This window comes from Cheilinus undulatus, linkage group 6 (assembly GCF_018320785.1).
Source record: "Cheilinus undulatus linkage group 6, ASM1832078v1, whole genome shotgun sequence".
Classification (NCBI taxonomy): domain Eukaryota; kingdom Metazoa; phylum Chordata; class Actinopteri; order Labriformes; family Labridae; genus Cheilinus; species Cheilinus undulatus.
The window spans coordinates 25,305,013-25,322,525 of NC_054870.1; the positions used below are offsets into that span (position 1 = coordinate 25,305,013).

At 38.4% G+C, this 17,513-nt stretch overlaps 1 protein-coding gene across 1 annotated transcript; it reads right to left on the minus strand.

The window, feature by feature from the left end:
• Nucleotides 1–11,045: 11,045 nt before the first annotated feature.
• On the minus strand, nt 11,046–17,389 carry dnaaf10 (dynein axonemal assembly factor 10). Its single transcript, XM_041790142.1, has 8 exons — nt 17,032–17,389; nt 16,314–16,414; nt 14,484–14,614; nt 14,288–14,389; nt 13,819–13,934; nt 13,150–13,284; nt 12,680–12,777; nt 11,046–12,545 (listed from the first exon to the last, which is right to left on the minus strand). The coding sequence occupies exons 1-8, from the start codon at nt 17,215–17,217 to the stop codon at nt 12,338–12,340; spliced, it is 1,077 nt and encodes a 358-aa protein (XP_041646076.1). The 5' UTR covers nt 17,218–17,389; the 3' UTR covers nt 11,046–12,337.
• Nucleotides 17,390–17,513: the final 124 nt, after the last annotated feature.

Sequence of the window (17,513 nt, forward strand, 5' to 3'; positions counted from 1 at the left end):
CCAAGTTCAAAGATCTTGTTTAAGGGTAGTTAATTACTGTTGGAAATTATAGCCATTGAAGTTTATCAGTTTAGACTTCTTGATTTTTCTGACATGTTTTAAAAGGAGCATATTGAAGAGACACTTTTTAAAACCAAGTTATGGTGGAGTGTACAACTTGATATGTGTTTCCTTATGCTGAAGATCAAATCAGTTCTCCTCTTAATTTGCAGTGACCCAAAGCACATATTTTCGAGGCCTTACATCGAGATGCTGGCACGAAGATCAAAAGTTGACCCACTCAGCAGTTGTCCTCTTGGGGAAGGATGGAAAGTGGCCGAACTGGACCTGGATAAGAAGATGTCCACTTCTCTGGTCAAGTGTATTTTTACTTACAGAGGTGATTCTTAGGGTCCTAGCTCCTCAAACTGATTTGAATTGCTGTGGATGCAAATCTCTACTCATTTGTTTCTGGAAGGGTCAATTTGTCAATTTCTAAAGCATTTCTGTCTAAAGCCAAGGGGAAAAAAAACAAGGATATGTAGGAGGCAGGAAAAGCCTGTGAACTGCCAGACGATGTTTTTTATGTTAAAGAAGAGACTAACAAAGAAGCTACTGTGATCACTGGGCATCTTTAACAATATTTCTCTTGCAATATGTGTTTTTATACTGGCTTCTTTATTAATATCTTAGACTTTTTTTCAAGATCTATTTGATTATTTCTGCTTCCAAAGCAAGTCTACTTCAAGAAATGCTGATCAACTGCATCATTGATATGCTAGATACACCCTGCTTTATCTGAGCTATCCTAATTGAACTCCCTACACTATCAAATAACATCATGATACTGTAGGCAACTACTATGTTCCTGTAATGAGGGGGATAGTATTACTTAACTAAGGCTTCATGTATCTTGCTGCAGTGTGTACCTTATAAATTTGAAACTTGTAGGCCTTCACTGACCTGCTTGGTTTGATGAATAGGTTTAGAATATTTCCAAAGTATTACAATGTATAGAAAGTGGTACCAAAACGACATGCAACAGGCTTTTTACCACAAAAGTTGGGTGCATTTTCTAAAACCACCAGTTACATGTTTAATTTATTCAGATATTTGTGACATAGATATCCTAAAAACTATATCTAAGGAGATTATTAATTTCTTTCTTTACGGTCCACTTTTTGTGCAATTTATGGCCTTTGATATGATTTATTATTGATTCATTTAAACAAAGGATGTGAGGAAGTGATGGAGCTGTCTAAGCTGGGGTCACATTGCCTGGACTGTCCACACAAGCCCTCAGGGGACCTGGAAGCAAAGGTCAGTGTTAAAGATTTAAGAGTGGCCTGCATAGCCAGAATCACTGCTATCGACCTCGACTCTGCTCATCCTTTATTCACAAGACCGCTCTCACTTCAAAGTGACTGAGTACTGCTGGCCCTGCTTGCTCAGTAAAAGTATGAGGTGTTTCTGTGTTGAAGGTGTTTACATAACAGTACGTAGAGTTCATTCATGTGAACATGAGTGTTTAAATGTTATTGTACCTTGGCTGACTAGAAAACTTTGGCTCTTGATATAAGATTCACATTATCAGTCCAGTTGAATGCTTTGGTCTTTTATTGATTCAACTTGGTTCATGCTTTTCCCCTGTACTAACTTTCATTTTCAGGATGTCACAGAGACAAACTGGTATAAGAAGTACTTTGCATCATCTCGTTGTTTGGAGATAGAGACTAAACATAGTTTGGAGGTAATACATTTATTTTCTTTTGCATTTTGAGTAGAAATTCACAAGTCTGAAGATAAACCGCATTAAGTACTCAGTCAAATTAAACAATATTTATTCACTTAAAAAATAATTTCAGCAGTTAATAATCTTTCTTTTTTTACTTTGTTTGATGTTCATCTTTTTAAATCAGATGCATAAGAAGGTTAAAAACTAATGTAGCCATAATTTTGAGTTGCGTTGATTTTTTTAAAATTATCTAAGACATTGTTTTTCTATAAAGAGGCTTTTTTGTGGTAAATCAAAGTCCTTAAACCCTGACTACATTTTCAAACCTCAGCAACCCCTTAATATCACTCAAAAATAAAATTAGAAAATATAAATTTAGCACAAAAAGTAAGGAAATTTCTTTGTTGTAACAATGCTACTTGGCAATAAATCTTAGAAATAATACATTTTATAAATTTTATTAGTATAAGATTTATTTACTTAGAGGCAATGGTACAACAAAGAAATAATATACCAAACACAAATTTAATTACTTTTTGTGCTTGGTTTGTATGTCTTTCTGCTTGGTCTATTGAGCTTCATTATTATAGTGATCCTTTTCTTTGTCTACCACAGCTGAGTAACTGGGAAGAAAGACTACAAATTACTTCCAGTGAGGACAACGTGGAAAAACTGTGTGCTTTAGCAGAGAATCACATGAAACTCTACCGGCAGAACCTACCAAAACCAGGTTTGTAGGACCTTTTGAACAAAAAAATAAAGCATCCAAAATTATTTAAGAAGTAAGGAACAGTCAGTCCAGGGGACAGTTGTAATTGTGACAGTGACTCAGTGCATCCTCCCTCACCTCTAATCTTCACTACCACTTGCTTTATTATCTTCTAATCAATCACAATATCGCCAAAACCATCTTTTTTTGTTTAGTATTAACATACTGTGTAAAGAACTAAAGCCTGACTTTTTTGTTTTACACTTAAAACTCATTGTGAGCCACTCTTAATTACTGTCTAGTTTGACAAAAAACATGAGATCTTTGTTTTTTCTTCCTCAGATAGATAGTGAGTGTAAGATTGAACGTTTGGCCAGTGGACAAGAGTAATTTCCTGGTCTGGCCTTGGCATAGGGGCTCAGCTTCAGCCATTAAAAAATACATGAAAATAGGCGAGTTTGTGGTCTCTCCTGGAGCATCCTTCTTTATCTGATGTGCCAGAAACTCATGTTACTCCTTATCTTTTCTCAGCTACTTGTGCCTTACTAATTGTTTGATGACTCATTCAGGCCTCTGGGATCAGTGACATGTGAGACTGATCCCACGAGGCCTGCATGACGGTAAAAGGCACCAAACTGGATAACACCCAAGAGTGAATTGGAGATAAAGAGAGTTGGTATGAAATGGGTAATGACAGAGACAGTTGATATTTGCGTCCTTGAAATGATTTCACTGATTAATTTATTCAAGTTTGCAAATGTTTAAGATTACAAATTTGTTCAGTGTTATCATGCTGCTCTTGTAGGAAACAGACACATACACTTAGCAGACATATAAAAGCATAAAAAGTTAGCCTCAATATTCAGTGTCACATGATCTTGATTTAGATATTTTGGGACATTACTCTGCACAGCCTATGTGATTGTAAAGTACATGTATGATTTTTAGACCTACAGATATTTTTCGCTGATTGAGAACAGTTAAAGAAGAACTCAAATACATATCACTTCAGTAGCAATAAGGGTTTCGTGGGCGTGTTTTGTAATCCCTTCTAAAAAATAAAAGCTGTGGCATCAGTGCTCTCTGACAGATAAAGGGCACTCCTGCCAAAGGAAGCTGCACCCGATAAATATTTCATGCAAAGAGCACATGCAATCATTCGTAATTGAAAGAGAGAAGGAGGTTAGACTGGAGATGCTTTTAATCCTCATTACCCTGTGTGTTGTTGTGTTTGTGCTTAAATGAAGCAGAAACACTTTTCCAAACAGTAGAATTTCAGAAAAATAAATCTTTTTTATTTCAGGAGAATGCTGCTGATGAGGATCCATAATTGGTAGGGCTGTTTTTTTTTTTTTTTTTTTTTTTTTACAAAGTCATGAGCAGCTAAGCCCATAGGTGTCTAAAACAAACAGAAACACTGCTGAATTTCTAAAAGATAACACAAAACAAAAGTATGATTGCAGAGAGCACTGCTGATAATGACAGAATTATCTGGAAGAGTGGCAGAGGAAAGACCAGGCTTTTATGTGTGAGGAGATGAGCTGATTGAAGACAGGTATGCCTCATCTGCAGCAGGAGAAGCCATCCATGTCCTCTGTTACACACAGGCTCTGCAGGAGAAAGAGGAGGGAACAGAAAAGTGAAGGGGAGAGAAAACAATAAACAACAACAATAACAACAAAAAAATGAAACTAAAGCAGAACCATAAAACCCACTCTTCTTGAACAGTAGCTTTTAGTGATAAATTTGAGCAATAAACTAGTGGTATAAAAAAGGAAAACCTTTAACCAGCTGTACCTTCCTAACTGGACTAATACATCTTTTTTTTCATCAGTATTATTTAAATGACATGTAAACCTAAACCTGCATGATTGCACTTTGTTTTTCAGCTTTACCCTGCTGCATTTTCTATTCTAAGCTGTTGTTGTCAGATGTTTGTATATCAAATACCACAGCGTTTATTGTTCACATTTCTACAGGGGACATGTTGCAGTATGAGGATGGGCAGTCTCCTCTGCATTGCCTGGAGCAAGCTGCTGTTTACTACGCATCAGCTATCAGACTCAGCTCCAAAGATGCCAGACTCCACTTCCTGCTGGGTGTAGTTCTGGAGGAGCAGCACCGTGCTAAAGCCGTGTACGGTCTCCAGAGGAAGGTTGTGTCAGGGAATGTTCTGTGGATTTACAAACTCTTTCAGTGATGCTTTGTGATGTTTTGATGAAGTTTAACATGCATGAGTGAAAGACTTGTCTTATTCACAGTCACAATGTTTGATACTATATAAAGGTTTGATAGCAGTGGTAAAAGCAACTGAACCTAAAATCTTTTTTAATTCCTCTGTCTCCAGGCTGACAGAGACAGGGATGAATTAAGTGATGCTAAATCCACAGCGCGCCAGGATGACATCCTGGCAGTCTGTGTGCTCCATGGGTTCCAGGGCACACCGACAGTCCAGAACCAGCTGCAGGCCTTGGATAAAGAGTACCAGCAGCTCAAGGAGCAGGGGCAGTCCAGCAAAGCAGACTATGTTCAGACTCTCTATATCTGGCTCTCCAAGAAAACTGGGCAGGTAAATGTTCCCAAAATAACCTATTAAGCTTCCAACAGTTGTTAGACATATAATAGATGGCAATTAGAAAGGTTTTTAAAGCTGTCTATCTAGTTTTTCATTATTATTTATTTTGGTCAGAATAGTTGATACAAGAATGATTTAAGTTCTGTATTTTTAGGAAGAATGCATGATATGACAGCAAGCCAGCATTCTGTAGCTGTTTGTCAGGTGACTTAAGGCCTACCTCAGTTCCACATCTCTGTTTTTTTAGGTTGACTGAAAGTTAGTCTGAGACTTCATTTTCACTATGGTGACCTCTTTGAATTGGCTTTAGTTACTAAATGGCTGACTTTGCTTGGACTTTGTCCAGTACTTTATACAGTCTATGTTTACCACACTTGGCCTGCTATGACTGACCTGATAGGAAAAACAACTATAAAAGCTTTTTTGCAGACTATTTCTTCTTTTCAAAGCCATTACAGCCTGTACAAAGTATCAAAAAGACATTCTTTTACTGCTCTGGACTTTTCATATGTAACTCCAAAACTAATTAGTCAGTTTTAATCATTTCCAAACTGGGAGGAATTTTTATTGCAGACTATTTTTCCATTTCCCTGCTTTATATAGCAAAGTGACCTCTTTCAGAGGAAAGCACTAAAACTGACATGGGTCATGGATACTTGAAGGTACTTTGGGGAACTTTTAATGTGTGCCTTATCACTTTGCTCATCTTGTCCTTAATATTTAAAAGCGGTGTATTCTGATTAAACAATAATAAGTCAAATGTACTCACTTTTAGTTTATGTAAATACAGAAACAGTTAATAAAGGCTGTTTTCCAGCATGTTACACAGACCTAAATGAAGTCTTTATACCTAGATAAAATCCCTAATTTAAAATGCATTAATTTCTGTGTTTCTTGAAAGTACATTGGACATACTGTTCTGTAAAGCTGTCTGGCTAAAACCCAACAGTTGATAGCTTCTTATCAATTTATGTAAGAGGAAATATACTGTACCTCCCTCCCCTCTTGATGTAGGACAGCAGTGCAGCAGTGCGAGATGAAGAGAGCTTTGTCCACTGTGCCCTGATGAAGTACCTGGATGCCTGGTCTTTGAGTCCTGATAGCTGGGAGTATAACCTATATGTGGGGAGGCTGCTGCTTCTGCAAGGGAGGAGCAGGGAGGCCCTGCAGCACCTGCAGAGCGGCCTGGCACTGCGGCCTCTGCATCCTGCACTCAGGTTGGACAGAAGTATAAGCTCCAGCGGTCAAATAAGCAGAAATAATGTTTATCAATTATATTTATGTTCAGAAGTATAAGTGTACATCTAGGCCAGGGATGGGAAACTTTAGTTACTGAGAAGGCCACATTATTTTATTCTCACTGCTAGAGGGCCAAATTATTATGAACTGTGTGATACTCTCTATTTAACATTTATTCTAATATGTTCTTCATATGTTTTACTTACATATCACTGTACCTCGTATCTTTACTTTTTCAGATTTGATTTTTTTTCACCCTTAACATCAATGAATGGGTTTAAACAAATTTTAAAACATTAAAACATGTCAAACAGATGTGGATTGTGACCATTCAATATTAAATCATTAGGGGATGTTGGGGTGCCTTGAACACATAAGAGTGGTCACACTACTGTAAAAACCCTGGTGCTGTATGGTAGGAGCAATAAACAGCCAAAGGCCTCACACTATGATGTGTACCAGTGCATGGATATATCTACAAACCTGTCTTTTCTCATCCCCTGAAAACTGGGGATTTTAGAGATACTAGGTTTTGGCCTGATGCCAGCGATATCTAGATCTTTTTAATTTTTTTTAATAAAAATGCATTAAATAATGCATACAAAAAATAAAAATTACAGCAACAGTGAAATCCAGTATATATCTCTATAGAACTCTAATGTCTTGCTAACATACACCAGTATTTAAAGATAACTTTTTTCTTGTTTTGGTGGTAGATTTAATGATGTTTTCCCCATTCCTACAATTTCTAGGTATTTAAAATTAACTTGAGGGCCACAATGAGTGAAGGGGATGATTTTTTCAAAAGAGTATCTTTGACCAATCTATCAACCTGCTCTGTAAGTGTCCCACCTATGATTACCTATGTATGATATCATATCATCATGACAGGGGAAGAAAATCTAAAAAGCAGGTGTAGTACTAGGTGAGATTTAATGGAGTAAATGGGATCTAAATTGACATCCATCCACAGACTGAGAGCTGGTTTTGTCTTTTCTTCTTTTGTTTCTTTAATTTTTCCAGATTCTTCACAGGTTTAGCTCTGCTGCAGCAGGAACAGAAAGCCTCTAAGGACACAGAGAAAGAGGCTGCTCTGTTCTTACAACAAGGACTGGAGCACTTTGTCAGCCAACGCTGCAGCAGGAGGTTTGTATGTCTGTGCGTATGGGATGGATGCATTTAGCTGGTTTTGGAGTTTCATGGCTTGACAGAATCAGAATTGCACCAGGATGTTCATTTTAAGCTGACATCAATTGCTGCATCATGAATTCAATACTTGCATTAAAGTCTAAAGTGTTGTGAGGACTAAGAAACCCAAGAATTAGAAAATATAAAAACATGAATTACGTAGGTACAGGATTTTGTTGATTGTATAATGATATTGTAGTTTTTGAATTAAAACAATTTAGAATTTTAAAAATACTTAAGATATCTGTGTTGTGTCTCATGTAAAATCTATCATTGCCATTACTATGGGTGTTTAAAGATTTTTTTCTTCCACAGCTGGGTTGAGCAGGATCTTTTAGACCCTCTTTCTAGCCTTAGCACACAGTTCCTGCAAGGCCTTCTCACCCTGGGTCATCTGCAGCAGAAGAACACTCTATCTGAAAAGTCCATGAGTGTGGAACAAGTCTATCACACGTACGTTTTAATCTGTGAGTTTTGTTAAAGTAAAAAAAAAAAAATCATTCTTGTTATTACTTCTTTAACAGTGCTAAGGAGATTGTGTCTAATCTTCCAGATAACTGTCAAACTCGTCTCAAATCTGAATGTGTGAAAAATTCTCATCTTTCACGGCAGTATGACCTAGTTTAATGAGTCCTGAGCACCACATAAAAACCCCTCTGCTTGTCTCTGTGTTGGAATGCTTCAGTGTAGCAGTCCTTGCTGCCCAGACTGTGAGTCAGTGTGCGTGTCGAGGCGAGGCGAGCGGGCAGTTAGAGTGGGTGCTTCTGGATGCTCATTTTGCCCTGCTGCAAAGGTTGATCCAGCAGGGTGAGAGCCAGGCCAGGGCTGGAACCCAAAAGCAATCCTTGGTGGCAAAGAGATGCCAGGCCCTCACTGCACTCATACGTCTCACCTCTATCACCCCCTGTCAGGAGCTTGTGGACATGCAGGAGAAGGTCAAATAGATCCTGTTGTACTTTAATAGTTAGCTTTTCCTGTTCTGTAAGGTTAATAATACCTTTAACTCTGACTGAGATCCTCTGCTGCTGTGTGCAGGCATGCCAACTAGCTGTAGTGACAACACCACGGGACAGCCACGCCCTGTGTCTCTTGGGTCTGGCACAGCTGGCTCAATATGACAACAACCCAAAATCAGACAGGGCAAAAGATGCACTAAGTGATGCCTGCCTCAGCTTCCAGGCCAGCATCAAGCTGGAACACAAGACTCAGAGTGGAGAGCCAACTGAACAGCTGAGCAGTGAGTCTGTTTTGTAGTTTTATGCATTTATAACTCAGAATCATATCTCATTAGCAAAGATAGTGTAGTTGGTATAAAAGTCTTTCAGCATAGTCTCTGTTCTTAGAGCAAAAGTGGTGGCAAGACCGGCGGGATGCAGAAATTCAGAACGCTGCCAAGCAATCCATCACCCAACCAGCAGTAGTAAAGGGGCCTTCTGACACCAGGGGGGCAAAGAGTGGAGCAAAGCGGGGCAGGGGAGGGCTTGGTCCAGGGCGGGTCACAGCAGCTGTAACCAAAGTTCCAGCTCCTATAACCCAAGCCCCCATCAGGGGAGGGAAAGCTATACGGCCTCCAGCTAAAACACCTGCAGCCAGGTGAGCCAGACTGGCAGTCTGAGGCAAGTGGATCTGTTATGATGTTATATATTGATGTCTCATCATTTAAATTAAAACTAAGGATACCTAAAATTAAGATCTAATCAAATGTAATTTACTTGAATCTTATAGCATGTATTAAAACCAGTTTTTGTAGAAATTGTTGTATAACACTTTTTCTCCTCTAGGGGGAGAGCTGGAGCAGTAGTCAAGGCAGATAGATCAGCTAAACCCTCAAGCAGCTGTGATAAACCCCAGATCCCCCTCAGCAAGTCTAAACAGGACTTTCCCCCTGGTGCTGCTGACAGAGCAGAGGGTAGGCATGACAAAAGCACTCAGTGACATGAAGGGCCAGGTGAACAACACTCCTCTACTGCCACTTTTTTTTAACAATTTACACTTAACACATCTGCAATTTGAACTTCACTTAATTTGTGTTTTACAGCTGTACATATGAGTTGTAAAAGCTGGATGCAAAAAGCGTTATAGGTATTCAGTGTGTGCTTGTCAGCAGATGAAGATAGGACACCCTAATGCGGGCTGAAATTTGCTCAGAATTTCTTTCAGTTATTATTCAACTTTGTGTGTATCCAAAAACTGTTCTAATCAAACCTAAACAAATGTTGACTAATAAGACAACCTTAATCATCAGAGTTTCATTGCAGAAACTTTTTTCCAAAGACATGCCATAGTGTATATTTTTATCTCTGGTTGAAAGATGTGATTATTTATCATTTGTGTATAAAATGTTGTTTCAGACCCTGCTGGCACAGATACAGCGAGTGGGACTGGTCCAGTGAATCGCAGGTCTCATGTTTCACGGCTGGGTCTGGCTCGAGCCCTCTCTCGCTCTGCAGACAGCACAGATCAGGCAAAGCAGTTCTACCAGGAGGTCATCTCCATGGCACCAGGGGTCAGTTGGTATTGAATATTTAAGGCACATCTTTGAAACCTTATGTATGCATGATAGTATTAGGGATAAATGAGATATAACAGAGGACTTGGCAGATTTCTGATGCCCAGTATTTTCAGTGGATATGATCCAAATTAGGTGTGATTCACAAATTCATTGTCCAGGTCCACGATGCCTACATTGAGCTTGTTCAGCTGCTGGAGCCATCAGACCCTAAGGCTGCAGTGGAGGTATACTGCAGATTCCCTCTGAAGCCAGTGGCTGAGCAAAGCTTCGATGATGCTTTCATCACAGGAGAGATTGTCCGCATGCTGATGTCACAGGAGCAGTTCCACCACTCGCAGCTGGAAACCAGCCTTGTGGCGCACGGCAAAGTCATGGGCTTAAGTGATTACTGCTGTTCTTTATTATCGCTATTCTTCCAATTTCCACTAGGCAGTTTTAAGTTTGACAGCTATATTTTAGTCCTACTTTTTAGATTAAATGCCTGTTAGTTTTTGTCACATTTTAGTCATTTTACTCTCTATAGCTTTAGTCAACAAAATCTCAAAAAACATTTAAACAAAGTCATTATATTTCAGTCTTTACTTTTAGTCAAAAGTTTTTTCTCTTGCCTACATCTGTTACCAAATCATGTTAGCAGGGTCTATGCACTCTGCCAAACCGGGTATTAATGTTTTCAATAGCTGAAGAGCAGAAGAGCTACAGATACATGTTGTGTTTTACCCATGGTGAAGAAATATGGATTTTGAATGTCACATTTGAATGTCATTACCTTTTAGTCCCATCTTAGTAGTTTTGATGAAAACTGAACATTCTGTTTGTCAGATTTTTAGTAATCAAAATCTATTTTTAGCTCATCTTAGTCCCGTCTATCATGGAATAAAAGGTAGTCAGTGGACATATTTAGTCTTAGTTTTATTAGACAAAATTAGCACTGCAACTAGCATATTATTATTAGTCATTAAAGGTTTAAAACTCAGAAGGAATAGAACAATTGTCACAGTCCTTACTTAAAATTCAAGCAAATCAAAGACTACTTCAGTCAGTCACAGAATAATTAATGTTTTTTAATAATTATGAATAATCACATATTTGAAATAAGACAGTCAGGTACAGAAATGATTTACTGCAATGATTTTTAGTTGCTTACTTTTTTCCTGAGTAATGGCCTTGACTAAACTGAACTATTTTGTTATTACAGTGTTGAATTAGAATCATGCAGCCTAATCCACATGACGTGCTATGCATACTATTAATAGAGATGCATTACACTGAGCTGGTGCCATGCCTGCATAGATGGCACAGCATGTTCCATAGAGGACATGTATGAAACATGTTGGATTAATGAATATGGAAAGCTCTTCATAATATCGTAAAAAAAGTGTCATGTAGGCTGTTTCACATTTTAAATGTACAAATTACTTTTCAATTAAAAAAACATTTGTTTGTTAGAGCCTCTTTAATGTGACTGTATTTATTGTAATGTAGTAATTTGTGTTTGTAGGTTGCATTGAAAAATACATTGACATCTTGGATGAAAAGGGCATGACAAAGCTGCTGAAGAGTGTGTATGCTAAGATCCACGATCGACAAGAGGATGATCAGGAGCTACAGGACTACTTCAGGTTCAAATGCTGGATATAAAAAATGCACACAATGCTTTACTTATCAGATTTTGATTACTGTATTCCAAAATAAACCATCTTTCATCTTTAGCAGCACATTCGTTTTGTGTGTTTTGAGAATGTAGACATCTTCCTCAACTTGCTCAGATCTGATGTTATAAATCAGCCATTGTTATTGGAGAGATGATACTGAGAAAAATTGCCTTTTTCTCCAAAGGATCATTTAATTTGAAACAGAAAGCTCTCATTAAAAATGACATATCAAAAATGACAACTTTGACAATAGACAAAATTGGAATTCACCAATAGTGCAACAAAAGAGGTGTGTTTCAGTGAACATCTACAAAAACAGGAATAGAAAAAGAAAATAAATCTCGATCTCCAATTTATTATTCAAAGTTAGAGGGTGTATGACTCATTTCCTTGTATGAATAATGGTGATATCAGGGTGTTTTCTTTCCACTGCCTACATGGATCAGCCAAGCTTTCTACATTTATCAGGAGTAGTATTTACAAAGACTGATCAAACAATAGATTTTATAATTTATTTGACTTTCTTTTTTTTTCTCTCAAGATAAGTCTAGAGATGGTTATCAAATGTACAAAATATAGACTGACAGCTGCCTAGACAAGCAATGGTAGGTTGTTGTCTATTCATATAAAAGCACCACAAAAGGGCAGTGAGTTACAGACTACTGGTGCATGTCTGCAGTTGTTACACATTTCCTCTCAGGCAGTGCAAATCTGCATCACCCAGGTTTTGTTATGGTCTACTTTTTCACACCGAATTAAGTTTGGTGACAATGAGCACTCGGACAGACTGATCGAAGCCTGAACACACACACAGGCCCTGCTTGTCGGGGCTCCAATCCAGGCTGGCGATTGGCTGAGTGGACACGGTGACATTCTGCAGGAGGTTGACAGAGCCAGCTACGCCTACATCTATGCCATCTAAGTCTTTCTTGCTTCTCTGAGCCGGATACTCACTGAGAACAACAACAAATGTATTTTTGCATTAGTTTAAATAGTAGAGAAGGAAATGTAAGAGTAGTACTTCAATGGCTGTCGATACAAGCACTTGTGTGCAAACATTTTTACATTTTAAAAAAGCATCGCTTACTATTTCCATAGATGAAGGTTGCCTGCTCCCCCGGTAGTCATAAAGATTTCTCTGTTTTGAGGTAAATGCTTCACCTGCCAGACGGTCGACTTATGAGCCTAAAACAGAGAAAATGGTCATTTGCTTTCAAAACAGCAAAATTAGGGATTCTAAGTTGGACAACACATGGCAACTCCCCCCGGGCTGGGCACTAATGTAGATTTAAGTGTGTTTTTTCTAGGATTTTCCCACAAATAGACACAACTCTTCCTTCACCACAGTCCTGTGTCGTTTTTGGCCACTGTCACAAGGCCACAGAAAATGTTACACAAATGCCTCCAGCTATGAAAACATTTAAAATGAGGTGCACCTCTCTTCCCTCTGTGCTGTATAAATGTAAAACTAACAATAACAAAAAAACCCTTTTGACATTTTTCCTCATAAAAAAGGTGCCAAACATTCATCTGACTTTCTCCACCCAGGCCAATTACCTTTTCGGAAACAGAGGTGAAGCCCTTGGTGGGGTGCTGGGTTCTCATGTCAAAGACATGGAATTTTCCCTCCAGTGAGGTGGCCACCAGCTTGTTCATGTTGATGTCTTTCCTGTCAAACTCTACAGCGCATACCTGGTCATGATGTCAGAAAGAAAAACAAGTCACTCCCTGAGATTTTCACATGGCAGCTCCACAACACTTTTCCCACATGGTAGAATGGGTTGAGTGCTGGCTGACTCAGCTACATTAAAAGGTGATGAATAACAACGACGACAGTAATAAAATCAGTTCAGTGCTTTTTGTATGATATGTAAAGGAAATCTCAGACTTCCACTGTGGGTTAAAAGTCTAAATGATGCTGGGTAGTCACTTCCAGCTCTGCCTCCAAATGTGTTGCTGTTTTTGTCCAACTTTTGAGTCAGTTGTGTGTTTGTTATCCTTAAAACATTAGCTATAAAAACAAGTCTGCTTTGTTTTTCAGAACCAAGAGGACTGAAGTTGATTTCAGTCCCTTAATAATGCTTGTAATGTTCTTGCTACAGCGCCACAGTGGCAAATAAAAGTATTAAACAAAACAACTAAAAAAAATTACATGCATCTACAGCAGCTGTCATGACCTCTTCTTTACATTTTTAAGAATAATTTTAACAGAAGTGTCGACCTCACCCCATTTTTGATGTTTGTTTCCCATCGTAGAGACATATTACGCAAGTCGAAGAGTTTGATGTCCCCATTGTCATAGCCAGCACAAACACAGCGATCCTGATCATTGAAGGCGTGACCTGTCAGGAGAGGGTCAGGGAAGAATGTAAAAGGATTTTATTCATGATTTTGCAAGAACACTGATAAAGCATGTTTCGAATTTGTGAGATAAAAACACCTGAAAGCTCTTGTGTTAAGCAACCAAACCAAATTTTTGTTTGCTCACAAACACATGGGGTATGGGGCTTTTTTTTTGTTTTACCCATTTTTTCATTTAGAATTAAAGCAAGATTAAACTTGGGATAAACTATGATGACTTAACAGCATGCACCCAGAAGCAAGTGTCTCAGATTGAACTGGTTCCATTTTATAAAATCTGCTGTGGCTGTGAAAAGCTTACAGTTTCTTTTCTTCTATTTTGTATTTCACATACCAAATGCAACAGTCCAACAGTCCCTCTTGTTTTCTCCTTCCACTGGCTCCATGTTAGCTACAGGTGAGTCTTTCTGTCTGGGATCCCACACCTTTACTGTCCCTGTAACACCAAACAGAGTTTCAAACAGAATCCTTCTTTGTGCTGTTGCAGAAAAAGGCTTTAATTGCAAAGATTGACTGTTTTATGTACATACCATCCCTGCTTCCAGTCACTATCTCTGGAGCGCCATCGCCAATCCCCAAACCACCAACACCATCGATACTGTTCATGATCTCTTTGTGGGCTTTTACAGAGTACACAGGCACTTCTGGCATCTCCAGGTTCCTGAAAAAGCAAGCATATCCATCAAATAAATCCCACTGCACTTGAAGTTATAGTCTGTGTGTACTCACTTTCACTTTAGTCAAGCTTCAATTCCTCTTGAAAATATGACATTTTCCTGAAGGGGTCAGTTATACTTTTCACTTGAGCCTTTGCTATTTAAATACCTTTCAATATAGGGACTAAAACACTGCTAGTGATCTGGCATTAAAGAAGTGGAATTTACTTTCATACTTTAGAGACAAAAATGTTGACACAGATGAGGATAAAATTATTAAATTATTAGCCCATTCAAAAAAAAATCCATTTTTTAAAAGTATTTCCCAACTGCTGTTAAACAGAGCACATAATTTTTAACACAGCTTTTCTAGACATCCTAGTTTTATTTTGGATGCTAACACTGTTTAATTTTTGCACACACAGAGAAAATTTATTGTACAAAAAACAAACAAACAAACAAAAAAACAAAACAAAAAACAACATTAACCAGGGTCTAAATTATTGGCCTCCTTCAGAACTGAGCTTTTTGTTCAAGGTTATCACAGTGCTTCCAATTGCCAGGAACTGGAGTGAGACGCATCATCAAGAAATTCAAAGAGCGCCACACAGTACAGAATAAGCTTGGCAGAGGAAGGAAGAGAAAGATTTCAATGACTCTGGAAAGAAAACTAGTGAGAGCTATGTCTAAAGAGCCCAGAGCAACTGCCAAGACACTAATGAATGACTTAGCCAAGTTAACAATTGTAGACTCAAAAAAGAGAATCACTAGAGCCCTGCATAGGAATTAACGACATGGATTGAAGACCAAGAAAAAGTCCACTATTGCAGAAGAGACACCTTCAAGCCAGATTAAAGTATGCTTAGGACAACCTGGAGGAACTTTATACATACTGGAAGCATGTCCTTTGCCAGACGAGGCCAAAGGACAGGCTTTGGTCTATGGCCAAACTAGAGCTCTTTGATCAGAGGAACAGACTTATGTTTGGAGACAGAAGGAAGAGGCTTATAACCCAAAGAACACCGTCCTCACAGTGACACGGCAGTGAGAGTATTATGCTGTGGGGATGCTTCAGTGCATCTGGAACTGGGATTCTCATAAAGGTGGAAGGAATCATGAAGAAAGATGGATAAGTGAAGATTTTGAAATAAAACACCAAGCAGTCTGCAGCTAAACTGGGTCTGGGTCGTCATTTTGTCTTCCAACACTACAACAACCCAAAACATACGTGGCACCTGGTAAAGAACTACCTCCAGAAGACCAAAGGTAACATTACTGACCGGCCTGAACAATGCCCTGACTTGAATTCACATTGAAATTCTGTGGTGTGAACTAAAGACCAAGGTCCATGCCAGAGGACCATCAAACCTGGAAGAGTCTGAGAGATTGGCCAAAGAAGAAAGGGCTGGGATTCATCAGAAGACGTGTCTGAGACTTGTTGAAAACAAACAACTACAGGCTGTTATCAGAGGCTAATAATTAAGACCATATTAGTTTTTGTTTTGTGAAAAATAAAAGTTTCTGTGCACAAAGTTAAATAATGTGAGTATCCAAAATAAACCTAGGATGTTTGGAAAAGCTGTGATAAAAAAAGTACTTGCTCTGTTTAAAAGCACTTGGGAAAAACTTTAAAAAAGGGGAATTTTCTTAGGCAGCCTACTAATCTTGTCCTCATCTGTTCATAAGTTGATAGTGATGTGATACCATATATTGAGATTCCCATCAAAATCCCCAGTCGCAATGTGCCTTTGCTGGAGAGAAGTGGCCCCAAACGTCCCACACTTTATGGGTTTAGGTTTCTCTATCTGAAACACATTAAAAATGGCACAATATAACAAGTAATCAGTACAATGGAAAAAGCAGCAAATACATACTGTTTAATCAATATCTGGCTTAGAGTTAGTGTAAGCAGGATCATTTTGGAAGACAGATGGTGTAATAATAAACACAAAACAGACCAGAAATGTTTGTTAAAGTTTGTTAAATGGATATAACCCCGATATAATCACATATTGACCCACTAACCAACAACTAACCAACTGTTTCATTTGTTCTATGCATTGAAGAGCACCTTAACTGTCAAGTTATTGCGTTATTGCTGTTAGTTCTTTATTATGAGCAGGTGAATTTCCCATGTCGAGAAGTTAAATTTGTACACAGTATATTGTCATCTGATACAGTGTATCTTGTTTATTACAGCTGATATTTTAATAAAAACAAACATAACCGACAACTAATCACATCGGAAAACTTTTGAACAGTGGAATATATTTGTTGTCTTAACCTCGTTGCTATGGAGACAACCAAGAGAGACTGTTCTAGAAATGTTGTGTATGCTCATTAAGCTAACCCAAACTTCTGCCATGTTAATGAAAAAAGGAAGAAAGCTTACATGATAAATTAATATTGACATGTTCACTACCTCTTTGATAAGTTGAGCCTCCCCGTGCTGCACCTCATATATTTGCATCACTCCGGTTCCTCTAGCAAAGTTCCCGAGGCAGACAAACTTTGCGCTGCAAGGAATCCATTTAGTATCAAAAACTGTGTAATTTAAGCCTTTCTGAATATGCGCAATAATCTGAGGCTTTGCTAGTGGTGATGACATCTTCGCTGTTTTTGCGAGAAATAGTAAAACTCAATAATCTCAGGATATTCGAGGTGGTTAAAAGCAGCTCGCTGCCAAAACAAACTACTTTCCACCAGCGTACAGTCGAGCTAAGAGTGCGGCTGTCTAAAGATATGCCTGACCAAAAATATATATTTATCGTCGATATCGTAAGTGTTTGGGAAAAACAGAGAGTGTATGTAGATCTTTTGTCAATCTAATGTAATTTAAGTAGCTGATGGTGAGATTTAAGCTAGTTGCCGCACGAGTATTCATTATTTGCAATCCACTGGCGT